At 44.7% G+C, this 13,993-nt stretch overlaps 1 protein-coding gene across 1 annotated transcript; it reads left to right on the top strand.

Moving 5' to 3' along the window:
- Positions 1–1,848: 1,848 nt before the first annotated feature.
- Positions 1,849–10,667, top strand: casc3 (casc3 exon junction complex subunit). Its single transcript, XM_070923745.1, has 12 exons — positions 1,849–2,034; positions 3,994–4,018; positions 4,266–4,321; positions 4,958–5,221; positions 5,544–5,692; positions 6,290–6,463; positions 6,890–7,833; positions 8,152–8,325; positions 9,213–9,311; positions 9,411–9,577; positions 10,236–10,443; positions 10,570–10,667. The coding sequence occupies exons 1-11, from the start codon at positions 1,849–1,851 to the stop codon at positions 10,380–10,382; spliced, it is 2,385 nt and encodes a 794-aa protein (XP_070779846.1). The 3' UTR covers positions 10,383–10,443; positions 10,570–10,667.
- Positions 10,668–13,993: the final 3,326 nt, after the last annotated feature.

Consider the following 13,993-nt stretch of genomic DNA (forward strand, 5'->3'; position numbering starts at 1 on the left):
TGAGACTCGGAGGGTTCAGAACCTGCGACCCTGCAGAGAGACTCCTCTCTGTTTACCTGAGCGACCTGGACCTGCTGTTCAGAAAGCACAAGGCGGAGGTGGAGAAGAAGTGCGAGCTGGGACCCGCCAACTTGGAAGACTTGCCTTGTCCCTACTTTGAGACTGAAGAGGGAGAAGCATGTTATGTCCCATCGTTTGTCACATTTGATGAATACTTTGAGGCTTATTATGAGGAACATTACATCACCCAGAAGTATGAGATTAGGAAGTACTTCAGGAAGGTCGGAGATGACCTGCCAAAGCTGGTCCGTCAGGTGGGCCATCTTAGTGTCCACTGAGAGGAAGAGGATAGTAACATTACGGGGGGAGGTGGGGGATGAAATCTTCGCTATGCTCTTCAGTAATTGAACTCATCATTCAGGACGGCATTTTAACCCTGGTGAAATGACAGGATCTGGTCTGTAATAGACATGGAGACATTCAGCAGGACAAAAACAACAGAGAAAGACCAAAGATGAAAACCACCCCACCTGCCCTAGAGACCTAGATCCAGTCCAAATGTGCCGTATGACAGAAAGTTTGATGAAGGACATAACCGGAGGTAGACCCCCTAACCCTAATTTATTGACATATCGGTTTATATGTTGGCTTATCACTAACAAGAAATGTCAACGAAATGTTTGCGGTCATTTAGAAAAGAGTGTCTCTATTACATAGTTTGTCCACCAGAAAGCAGTTTATTTTGACACTGGGACCATATTTAAGGGTTCCTTATCAAAAATGTTTAGTAGGTACTAAGTACATTTACTCAAGTACTGTAGTACAAGTACAGTTTTGAGGTAAGCTGATAATACTTGTGTACATTTACAGCTGATACTTTAACTACACAAAGCTGATAATAGTTGTGTACTTTTACTGTTGATACTTTGACTACATGAAGCTGACAATACTTGTGTACTTTTACTGCTGACACTTTGACTACATGAAGCTGATAATACTTGTGTACTTTTACTGCTGACACTTTGACTACATGAAGCTGATAATACTTGTGTACTTATACTGCTGATACTTTAACTACATGAAGCTGATAATACTTGTGTACTTTTACTGTTGATACTTTGACTACATGAAGCTGACAATACTTGTGTACTTTTACTGCTGACACTTTGACTACATGAAGCTGATAATACTTGTGTACTTATACTGCTGATACTTTAACTACATGAAGCTGATAATACTTGTGTACTTTTACTGTTGATACTTTGACTACATGAAGCTGACAATACTTGTGTACTTTTACTGCTGACACTTTGACTACATGAAGCTGATAATACTTGTGTACTTATACTGCTGATACTTTAACTACATGAAGCTGATAATACTTGTGTACTTTTACTGTTGATACTTTAACTACATGAAGCTGATAATACTTGTGTACTTTTACTGCTGACACTTTGACTACATGAAGCTGATAATAATTCTCTTGATGGGATTTTAAATGCAGGACTTTTTACTTGTAATGGAGTATTTTTACATCATTTTATTGGTACTTTTACTTAAGTGAAGGATCTGAGTACTTCTTCCACCAGTATCTCTAATTTATCTCTTTTAACAACACGAGACATAAACACACAATACACAAGAGGATAAAACGGAATCACTGATAATGAAAATGTCTGTTGGGTTGGTGTCAAGGTATTTCAATTAATAATAAATAATGAAATAATAAACATGAAAAACTCCACAAGATGGCAGTCAATCTGATGATGATCTAAAACCTCAGGGAGGAAGAAGTCGTCTACCCACAATCCTTTGCCTCCTTCCGGTTCCAACCATTCGAGACCTAAGATGGCGGACCGGCGGCGAAGGAGGAGGCGCGCGTCCCAGGACAGCGAGGACGACGACGAGTCCGGTTCGGGTTCGGACAGCGGGGGGTCGGGGTCCCCGGCGACCAAGAGCCGAGGGAGAGATCCCGAGCCGCCGGAGCCCACAGTGACCCGGGTCGAGGCGAAGAGCGAAGTGGAGTCCGAGTGTGTGAGTAGCTAACTCTGGACGTTAGCTCGCCGAGCTGGCGGCTCAGTCTCCCGTAGAGAGCTGTGACAGATATCGCCTCCATTAAAACTTTTCCCGGGGACTGATTCCTCTCTTTTCTTGATGTTACCGTGGGGAAACTATCCGTTAATAGTTTAGTTATAGAGCCATTTGACTCTTACCATAAGCACCTTGATGTCCCTTCTGTAGGCGGCGTTAGCTTGAAGGGAACTACGTTGGACAAGTTAGCTGTTTAACCGTTCGGTTAGCTGTCTCTACGTTAGCGACGTCAATTCTGTCTTACCTAGAGTTTTTACGTGTATACTTTTTAATACGTTAAGTTAAACAATTAGCTTTCATCGTCAACTGTCCAAGTAGTTAACTTTATTGTTATTTTGTTCCCCTTTTGTGAAAGCAAGACGAAAAGGCGCCAGTCGGAACGCATTTATAGGGGCAACAAATTTGGCCGTAACACCGGCTCGGGCTTCCCCTCGGTTACTTTGCCTTGCTGAAGGCTTTACCAAAGATACGAAGCTGTTTGCTCCCAATTGGCTAGGTAGCCGCCTGGCTCGGAAGGCAGTGTTTCCACCCAGGTGTGTACGTGGTGTTGGTGGGCAGTTATGAAAGTGAATTTTTGTTTAGCACCCAGCTAGGCCCGGCTAATGCTACCGCTGCATGGTGTTGGTCTGCCACGTCCAGCGCAGTTGGCTGATAAATGACCGGGAGAACATCTTATCATTATTCCATTAAACCAACAACAGCATGTGCTTCTAATGGACAGGCTATATTTGGTTAAAGGGTGGCACTTCCTCAGCTTGGTTACGCATAAATATTGTACAAACAGTACTTCAAGTGCTTATTATGGATGAGTTTGTTCAAATACTAATGCTGAAGAATGCATGTTTTTGTCACTTAATAAGGATTTGCTGGATGTGGTTTCTGCACCTCTGTCCAGGATCAGCCACAGTGCAGGCTGTGCTCAGATTAAGTTGATTCAGGACCATGATAATATTGTATGGAGTACAATCATAATATATAGCAAAGCAATGGCTCCTAGCAAGAAGGAGGTGCAACATAAAATACTGAAACAAGTAAAACATTCTTCAGGAAGACATCTGATTTACATGTGGCTTATCCGACTGTAATAACAAAGTTGATTTACACATAGATGGGCTGTTTAAATAATACTTTGCCCTTGTTGTTTATTATGCTTTCACTCTTATATTCAATCAAAACATGATACTTGTCTCCCAGATGGTTGTCATTGCCTAGTTTACAGACCCTCTGAAGTCTTTATCGTCCAGTTGTTTTGGTATTCTGGTGATTCCAACCCTGAAGTTACAGACAGCCCTTCTCTAATTTCTGTTTTTGCAGGAGAGATACTTTTCCAGTTTAAATTTGACGTAATGATCACTTGCTAACATACTTTTGAGTTTGCTTAGCCACTCTTACAAGAACTGGTTAGTTTCAACCAATCAATTATAAAACTCTTCTCAGTGTTTTTGTGTCTGATAAACCTTCAAATTCACAGATTTGTTTCTCATCATCTCATATGTACCTGAAACAACACGCCCCCTCCAACACTTTTTTGTTTTTGTTTTTTAACGCAGTGCAGTTTTTGGCCTGAATGGCTAGTAAAAATGAGAAGCTGTTTTTATCCCATTTTAAAGAGTTTAGTTCAAGAAGGGCACCAGTTTGAAATCATGGCCCAGATGTAAAACCAAAGCAGCGGAAGGAATGAACAATATAATCAGTATGCACTCATGCTACCTCCAAATGGCCTTGAGTAAAGTTTCGAATCACTCATATGAAGCTCTTCAGTGTCCTACAGGAGGACAGGAATCATTCGCAGCAGACGACTCCCAGCGTGACTGTATGAAAATGCTCTGAGCTGTGCAGTTGAGCTTGTTGTGCATAGTTGGGTGGAAATGCTGAGTTTGTTTTTTGCATCTCTCTTTGCAGGAGAGTGAAGATGGTGTGGGAGAAGGTAAGACATTTATTAGTTCACACTAACATACAGTAAACAGCAAGAGCATCAAGAGTCGATCTGAAGACAGGAATTACAGTATTTTTTCATTGTACTGTGAATATAACTAATACCCAGCTTGTAAAACATGCCAATATTCTGTATCATGTGATGAAACATTTGTTGTGTTCATGACTGGTTGGTTTCAGGCTGTCGTTGCTTCAGCTTCTCAACCATTTCTTTCTTTCGATCTGTTTGTTTTGTCCAGCTGTCCTCTCAGACTACGACAGTGCAGATCCAGAGGAGAATGGCTCCCATTCAGAGGTAAAACACATGAACTATAGTTATATATATGCTGTGATAAGAATTTCATCCAGCCCATAGGTGTCTGTCAGGTTTCTTTTAATCTGTTAGAATCAAAAGAATCTGGCCTCATTCAACATAAGAAATGTTTAAATTTAATAAACTGCATAGAAGAGAAAATGTTTCAGAGCACAGTAAGTTCCTCACTGAAGTTCGGAGGGCCAATAGATACCTTGCGTGAAATAAATAGTCAGTCTGTAATTCTGGATTTTCTTTTTTTTTGTTTTTTCAAAAGCAGGTTATTTCCAAATTTCATTGTTTTAAACAGTATTATTGTATGTTAGAAGTCTAACCTCCTGTTAAATAGCTTTGTTCATCAGGAATAATGCTAAACACAGTATTAGTACACACTGTTATTTTGGGTTGACCCAGACTAAAGTTGTTGTGAAACAAACATGGTAAAATCTTTGGTCTGAGATCTCAGTGTGAGACACGTCTACTGACAGCTGATCAAAGACAAGATACAGAACATCCACATAGACCATCTCGCCCCATGTGATATGATGTGAACCTGCAAAAGTTCTGTTACTGCGCGGTGTGCGGGGGCACTGAATGGTGTCTTTGTGAGTTAAACTACATATTCCTGTGTTCCATCAGGGAGTGGAGGAGGAAGAGGAGGCAGAGCATTTCAGCGATGAAGAAGCTCCAGCAGCAGCAGCAGCAGCCGTCGCCGCCAGCGAGCCTAAACCCACTGCTGCCGACAGCCCAACAAAGGTAGAGGAAGAGGAGGAGAAGAAGGAGCAGGAGGGTGAAGAGGAGACGGAGGCGGCAGAGGGGGAGGGAGAAGGACAGAGTAAAGAGGAGAGCAAGGCGGAGGAGAAAGGAGACCTGGCCGGAGAGAGACAGAGCGGTGACGGACAGGTGAGACTCACTGTACCTCGGTGTCGGCCACAGGTGTGACTCCATATTTCACTGCAATAAAAATGTGACGTGGAGCTGAAAGATGGAACACACTAGCTGTGTGCATTACATCAGATCGCATACATCTGGCCTGTATAATTAAACATTATTTAGCCCAATAATTCTGAACATCTCATAGGCCCAAATGTATAGTAAAGACTTCAGGTTAGATGGTGCTTCAATCTACGTGTCTGTAGCCATAGTTGACAGCAGATAGTTGAACTGTTAGACACTGCCATCATTATGTCGTTTTCTAATCTAATTGATACGCACACACACGCAGGAGTCTACAGATGATCCTGAGACGAAGGGCGGAGGAAAACCTGGTCAGAAGCTCGACGATGACGAGGACAGAAAGAACCCGGCCTACATCCCGAGGAAGGGTCTGTTCTTCGAGCACGATGTCAGAGGACACACTCAGGAGGAGGAGAGGTACAGACATGCAGTGTTGCTATCTACTAATATTATTATTATTATTATAAGTAGTAGTAGTAGTTGTTGTTGTTGTTGTTGTAGTAGTACAGCACCCCTCTGGCAAACACCGAGATAAACAGTATAAGAAAGCCTTTGTACTGCATGGATTCAATATCATGAACAAACAGCACTAATGTCCTCATGCCAGGAGATACAGTAGTATTTTTTTTTACCATGTTGGTTGTCTTGATTGTTGAGATAAAGTTGAATCTCTCAAATGGGACAATACACTTCTGTTTTAGTTGCTAAACAGAACATGAAACCATCTGACAGTCGATTCATCTTTCGAGTTATTTTTAAAGCAAAAATGCAAAAAAAACCAAACCCATAAAACTCCTTGAATGTGAGCACCATCATCAGTTAACATGACCATAATCAACTAACTACTACTTCCATCATCATCATCATCATCATCACAGTAGTGAACATAATCAAGAACTGTCAGTGGAGTAGTGATGACTGATTGTAGGTAAAAGCTAACAGGCAGTTTTATAACAATGTAGAATGGCTGTGAGGTGTTCGGTGCATCATGTCTCCCTGTCTGTGTCCTCTCAGACCTAAAGGTCGAAACAGGAAGTTGTGGAAGGACGAGGGTCGCTGGGAGCACGACAGGTTCAGGGAAGAGGAGCAGGCGCCGAAGAGCCGCGAGGAGCTCATCGCCATCTACGGTTACGACATCCGAAATGGCGGCGGCTCCGGAGACCGCTCGTACAGGCAGCGCAGGCCCAGGTGAGCCCCGCCTTAACCAAGACTAGGAAGAGCAGAAAGAAACGAAAGAGGGAGTTTAATCTTGAGATTTACAGAACAGTTTGTTTGCAGATTGTTGATTGTGACCTAAAGGTTAGAGAAGTGAGCTTGTGACCAGAAGGTCCGGGCGGGGAAAGTGAAAAGGCTGCGGTTGTACTGGACAGCTTCAGGTGTGAATGTGATCAGGGCCTTCCTGAAGAAGAAAGCATTACTGTCAGTGAAACTCATTCTGAATAAATAAAAAGGTTAAAAAAACCTGCGCAGCAGTGATGTAGCGATGTACTGTAGTACCACATTGCATCACAGCTGGGCGTGGTCACCAGCACATCAGCTGTGAGGTTCAACAGACACCTTTAGACCCGTAGAGGCTCGACATTTAATCTGATCTGTGTCTCTGTCTCCCTGCAGACAGAGTACGTCTCCCAGCAGAGACAAACGGTGGAGAGATGGAGGAGGAGAGCGACCGGTCCGGTCTTGGCACAGTGGAGGGGGAGGGGGAGGAGGAGGAGGAGGTCTCAACCGAGGAGGAGCTCCTCCACCTTCATCTATCCACCCCTCCTCTACCTCTCCCTCCTCTCTCCCTCTCTCCTCCGCTCAGCGTAGCAGCAATTCCTCCAGACCGCCTCCCTCCCGCAGCAGACCATCCCACCATAATCAAATGCACCTCCCGCCTCAGTCCCACTACAGGAATAATGAATCAAACGCACCCCAGATGCAACGGCAGGGCCCTAAAGCTCAGTCTGACCCCACAGGAGACAGGGGTGTGGTCAGCAGGGGAGGGCGTGGTGGTGGGGGAAGGGGGGGTCCCTCTGTGGTCATCGAGGACATCACAGTCAGCCAAGGTGGCGTTAGGGAACAGGACCTAAGTGTTGTAACGTCGACGTCACAGCCGGGCGGTTACAAGTCCGCATCACCGAGGCGACAGCAGCAGGAACAACGAGGGAGCGCCGACAGATCTGCGTCAGGATTGGCTACTTCCTGCTCCACCTCTGACCCGTCCCTACAGTCATCAGCTGCGACGACCAATCGGGAAGCCTCTCCTCCCACTGAGCGGCCGGTGGAACGTAAATCTTACTCGCTGGCTCGCAGGACTCGCTCTCGGCCCGCAGACCTGGGCAGCAAACAGGCGTCCGTGGAGGAGTCTGCAGCCGGAGGGAACGCCCCCTCCCCCGGCAGCGCGGGAGGGAAGAGCTGGGCAGGAGTGGGCGATGGGCCGAGCCCGGCAGGAGGAGGAGGAGGAGGAGGAGGAGGAGGAGGGCTGGCGGAGCTGGACCAGGACGTGGCTCGACTCAGTCTGGCAGGACAGAGCTGGAGCCAGAGTCCGACGTCCTACATCCGGTCTGAGATGAGAGGTGAGTGGAGACGACCTTCAGTTCACTGAGACACTGCATGTACTGACACGATCAGATGGATCATCGTTTCACCTCTTAAGTCTAATTTCTCGTGTTTAAGTCACAAATTCATTTCGCTGTTTTCAGAGTCGACCCTCTGCTGGATCGGCAGCGCACTGATATTCATTTCATGGTCTCCAAACTTTGCAGTCCTGAATTCTGCTACTGTCTGAATCTAATAACTTTAATGTTTCAGTTGTTTAAGAGTGGATGTCTGTATAGTGAACGTAGCCTCTGCATCCCAGTAAAACCAGACAAACTGAATGTTTCTGTCCTCAGGCCTCTCTAACCCCATCCACATGCCGGGCGGCCCGCCTCAGTTCTCCGGCATGGAGGAGATCGGTGTCGGCACCAACCGGGCCAAACGCTACTCCTCCCAACGGCAGAGAGCTGTGCCGGAGCCGGCCCCGCCCATGCATCTGGGAGTGATGGAGGGACATTACTATGAACCCAGTAAGATGTTGATTGGTGGAAGCTCCTGGTAGCGACAGTCCAGATGCCGCGGCTGCAGTCTTTCCAACAAGTGTAATAAGGAAAAATTAAGCTCTGGAGATAAATTCTCATGAGAACTCTATGCTCTATTAAGAACTCTATTAATCTGACCGGTTTGGTCTTAGTCTGATAATCTGATCTAAATCAGGAGATCAGTGCCAATATCCAGCTCAGTGGCATTAATACAAAAAACTGGAGGTTTAGCTTTGTTTAGGAAAAGCATCAAAAGTTATAACAGACGTCTGCCAAACTCAGTTTCAGTCAGTGTAGTGCTTCCTCCTGCTCACCAGCAGAGGTCAGTAAAGGTCAAGTTATACTGTGTTACATAAATATCTTTGGTTTACGCATTTATTGCGATACAAGAAGACATTTTCTGTGGGTTGCAGCGCTGGTTTGGACCAGTTTTTACTTCCAAAAATTGGCCAAGTGAAGTTTATTTTTTGACCAGTAAAAGCATTTATCAACTTAGTTAAGTGAGGAGATGAGCCCCGTCTCTCCCAGAGGAGTCCTGACCTGTGAACTGCTGCAGGAGATGGAGATGAGACAGACGAGCTTATTAAGTGTAGTCATTTCTGTGGCCGGTCGACAGGAAACATTTTCTCAAAAACCAACAAACAATTTCTGCAGTAATAAATCAAACTTTAACTTGATGTGAAGTCATGGAAAAAACATGGGTTTATTTGTTTACTCCCTCCTGCTGGAAGTCAGTGTCTCTGATTGGTTGTTGTCTTTGTTTGGGACCAGTTTAACTTTAACTTTGATTCCTGTTGGGACTCTGAGATGTTTGATGAATAAGACGTACCACCACTGGTCATGATCACTTTGATTAACCTCCCTCTGTCTCTCAGTGTCATACCAGGGACCAATCTATGCCCACGGGGATGGCCCCGCCCCCATCCCGCCACAAGGCATGCTGGTCCAGCCTGAGATGCACATCACCCACCCGGGTCAGTCTGGTTTAATTCTCTTGTTTTTAAGGATGGCATTTAGATTTTATGATTTTCTTTTTTCTGTATGAGGCACTCACCGCTCTGCGTCGTCCTCAGGTCTCCATCCCCACCAATCAGGCGGCCCCATCGCTAATCCCACCCTGTATGGAGGCCCACCTGTTTCTCTGTCACCAGGGCAACCACAGCAGCTGCTGCCACCGCCTTTCTACCCTCCGCCAGGAGTCATGACCTTCCCCTACCCGGCCATGTACCCGAGTCCACAGGTACACTCTAAACGGAGTTTATGACCACTTTCAGGGAGCTCCAATCATATAGTCGACTTTTCACAGTCAGGGTTCAAACAAGACAGGTGAGCTTCACCTGCATCCAGCAGACACGTTCAATGACCAGCCTGCTGTGTTGTACAAAACCTCTTCCACCTCCCGCTGCTTCAGCGCTCCTCTTCTCGGCCACCAAACACACCGAAGCTTCAGACACTGTTTCTTAAAGGACGAGTGAACAATTTCCCAAGTTTCTGGGAACAGCTAGAAACTATTTGGAACTCAATAAGAAAAAAGAGACTGTCGAAAAGTACATAAAAACAATGCCAGCAAGAATGCAAACTGTTATCAGGGCCAAAGGAGGTCATACAAAATATTAAGATTTTTGCTTAATATATGTGAATAAGGACTATTTAGTTGTTCCAGTTTGTTATTTGCCTAATAAATAACAATACAATTTTTAGTTTGAAACAAGTTTTTGACAGATTTCTAAAATATTTGTGTTTTCTCGTTTTTATGACCGGTGGTCTAATAAATTTGTTAAGCACTGTATATATATATAGATATAGATATATATATAGATATAGATCATAGTGAGACCGGTGGCTCTGCGTCTCTGGATAATAAAGTTACATGCGATTTGAATCTGTCTGTGTTTCAGGGTCAGGCCCAGGTGACCTACGGAGGCGTGACGTACTATGACACCATGCAGCAGCAGGCTCAACCCAAACCGTCGCCCCCCCGCCGCACGTCCCAGCCCGTCACCGTCAAGCCCCCCCCTCCGGAGGTGCACTTTGCCTCAGAGTGACCCCGCCCCTCACCCCTCCCCGCCACCCAGTCTCAGCCTCACTCTGATCTGAAAACTACAGGTGAGCACACATTTCAAAGTGTGGCTTTGACACAAGACGTTTGTGGAACAGAGTTCATTCTTCAGTGTTTCAGGACGTCTGCTTTGTCTCAGAGAGAAAAATGCAGCTTTTCCTTTTATCTTTTAGGAGCGGGTGGGAGGGTCAGTGAGGAGCTGAAGTCTCCAACAGCAACCACCAGCGTTGTCCAGGGAGGGAGGGACGGTGGACAGACGGGTGGACGGGTGGAGGCGAGGGGGACTTGCAGCATCACTGGTGGAATACGACTTTTCCCCCCTTTTTTTTCTCTCCTTTGTTTTCAACCCTGTAGCAGTCAGGCGGGTCAGCCGTGTTGGCCACGTGTCACAGTCCGACTGCTCTGTAACTCTGCGGTCGCAGGTTTGATCCCACCAACGTGTCTTTGAGCAACAACGCTGATCCTGGAGACATAAACGTCTGCCTGTCGCACTGACGAGGCCGACTTTAGAGCCACTTGGAAGCATTTAACGTCGAGCTGCCGGCGATGTGTGGAAATGGAACGTTGGGATCAGAGTTGTGAAAGTCCTGTTTAAGGTTTTCTTTCTTTTTCACGTGAAGTTTTCTGTTGAAACAGGAGTCGGACTCAATCCTGGAAACAGCAGTTAACAGGCAATATAAACGGTTTCTCTGTGGAAGGTACTGACACTTTTAGTTATCAGCTTTTCAGTTTACTTCACACCGTACATCAGCTATTAGTCTTCTATAAAAGGAAACAGGAAGTTCAAGTCCATCGTAGTTACACCGTTACTACAAGACGTTTAACAAGAGAAAAACGGAAGCAGATCTGTGGTTAGTTTGAGGGACGTTTGTGAGAATCGGTTGTGTACATAGTTTGAATGTCTTGTTCATACGTTCATCGCTGACCCGGTGCTTCCTGAAAACCTCCAGATGTTACCGTCACGTTACAGCTGGTGGGAGTGTGTTAGATTTGGATGTTTTTCCCCTCCACACAGACAGCTGTTACACTTGAAGATCTTTTTTTGTTTCTGAATACATCAGCTCTGTTCGTCACTATAACAGACTCTTAGATGGGAAACCTGGATTCAGAAATCTGCACTGCTGCGCGTCCTGGACCAGAGGCTGCAACTGGTGAGAGTTTAGTCGATAAAATGTCAGAAAAGCTGACGTCTTTCAAATGTTTTGGTTTTGTCCAAAACCCCCAAATATTCAGTTTACTGTGATATAAAACAGAGAAACAGAAAGCCACAGAATGGGCGGGGGTTTTGCCAGATAATTAAATGTTTAATCAGTAATGAATTCTTGCCAGTTGTTGTTCTTTTGATCTAGAAGTTGAAACTCTAATCGCACCTTGTTGTTGTTGGTGATGTTCATGAGAACTGAAAAGAAACTGCTGTCATTTCTCGTCCAATAACAAAAGAGAAATCGAAGACTAGATCAGGGCTGGGAAATTAAAAAATAAAAATCTCCGTTCTGTTCAAGCTTGGACGATTCACGATGATCTTTTTTTTCTTTTCTGCAAAATGCAACAAGACTGAAACCTGAGTGAAGCATCATATTTTTAATGATTCTGGTTGCGACACAGTTGAGCCAAAATAATTAAAGACCTGCAGGCGTATTGAACACATCCAGGTGATCCCGCACGACTATGGACTGTCACTACATCTCGCTAACGGTCTACAGAGCTGTTAGCAAGCGTTAGCCGCCCAGCAGGAAGAGGCGCACAAATTCATTTGACTGTCGTAACCAGATAATTCCTTGTCGGCAAACTAAAACTGAGCTCAGATCAGTGACGGCCTGTCCTCTTGTAGATGTGACTGTTAGACTCAGTTGGCCTGTGAGTTCGACCAATCACATCACAGTTTACAGGACCGTCTGACTCCAGGCAGCTCAGGTTACTTGTCGACGTAAAATAATCTTCTTGTCACGTTTTAATAATTCGATTTTCACAACATCGTGTAAAAGCAAATGTTCAGTTTTCCAGCTGGCTGTGGACGGTGTTTTTATTTTCCCTTGAATATGGAAATGAGTGCTACCATGGCAACAAACCATCCAATCACACTCACGTGTGACCAATGTGACCGTTGCGTTAAGACACGCAGCAGAAATGCGTTTCCTGTGTAACTCATCACGACGCGCCCCTTTAAAACTCGATCTGCTCGTCTGAACGCACAGTTTATTTTCTGACAGCAGCTTTCCAGTTTCTTCCTCCTGATGAGCAGGAAGTGAAATTAAGGACACAAAAGTCGGTCTGAGAGAAGCTGCTGCTGCCGGGTGGAGGCGTTTATTGTTGCTGTATATAGAAATGTGTATATAGAAGCTTGAACAGATAAAATAGAGCAGTAAACATATTCTAATAATACTACTAGTGCTACAGAACAGCCAGCTTCTGATTCAAAACCTCGGCAGGGACCTCGAATGTTAACGGTGGATTTAATTTAGAGAGAAGTAGCAACAACGAAGGAGCTGCGTGGCTTTAGCTTTGATTTGTTTTGTCATTTTTGAAATGTCGTTCTGTTTGATTTTAATACTGTTTTTTTTATTGTTAGTAAATGCAGGAGTGACATGACGACTGCCTGCTGATTTCTTTGTTTCACATGTTAACACCCTTAAAGGCACTCTGAGGAAACTGAAATTATTAACTATCATTTTGTTTCTCCTGTAACAAAACTACATCTTCAGACATGAAGAGAAGCAGAAATGCTTGTTTCCTCCTCCTCTTCCAGCAGTTTATTTTACATTACAGTGAATGAATGAGTGAAGCGCTCGTGCTCCAGATTAGGTTTTAGTCCTGTTTAAAGTCACTCTGCACAAACGGGTAAATGTGGAAGTTCATTTCTGCCAGACGAAGTTAGAAAACAAACGTATTGGAAGTTAACGTCAAACTCGCTGACAGAACTTCACCTCTGAAGGCTTTTTCTGTCGTCCTGCTGGCTGCAGTCCGGCTGGAGAAATCTAACAAAGTTTTATTTTGGACAGAAAGTAAGAAAGAATTCTGCTTCGTTACGGCGGGAACTTCTAAAATCCTGAATCCTAAAATGAACCAAAGGGTGAGATGGTAAAAAAACCTTTTTGTTTCTGGAATACTGGAAGCTTTTTGTTTTCTCCCTGAAAGACTTTCCACAAATCTTTTTAGTTTTCTCCTGAGATGAGATGAAAGCTTGAAGATGGCTGGGTGGAGGAGGTGGAGGTGGAGGAGGAGGAGGCATGGTGGAGTCCATCCTTTCATTAAAGGGTGAAACCTGTCAGCGACGGCAGCTTCAGCTCACTTCCAACTCAGACATTTCAGCAGATTTCAGTCATAAATGTTATTGACGTCGATGGCAGAAGATTTAGAAAAGGATCCGTTTGGGTCCAACTCTGTTCTTCATGTGTTTCTTATTAAATCCGCTGAGTCTGAGTGGAAGGTGAGCCGACGCTGCTGCATCTGTTAACCTGAGCTGACCAGACTGAGTTCACTGTGACGGCCGCTTGTTTGCGATGATGATGATGATGATGACGTCAATGGTTTTGTTTCTGTTTGTATGTGAAGAACGTTGTCGTCGTTCCACTCAGAGGATCAATAAAGAACATAATA

The sequence above is a fragment of the Enoplosus armatus genome, chromosome 17 (assembly GCF_043641665.1).
Source record: "Enoplosus armatus isolate fEnoArm2 chromosome 17, fEnoArm2.hap1, whole genome shotgun sequence".
NCBI classification, from domain to species: domain Eukaryota; kingdom Metazoa; phylum Chordata; class Actinopteri; order Centrarchiformes; family Enoplosidae; genus Enoplosus; species Enoplosus armatus.

Coding starts and splice junctions, on each gene's coding strand:
- casc3 (XM_070923745.1), top strand. CDS start 1,849: ATGGCGGACCGGCGGCGAAGGAGGAGGCGCGCGTCCCAGGACAGCGAG. Junction 4,019..4,265: donor TGAAGATGGTGTGGGAGAAG/GTAAGACATTTA, acceptor TGTTTTGTCCAG/CTGTCCTCTCAGACTACGAC. Junction 9,312..9,410: donor GATGCACATCACCCACCCGG/GTCAGTCTGGTT, acceptor CGTCGTCCTCAG/GTCTCCATCCCCACCAATCA.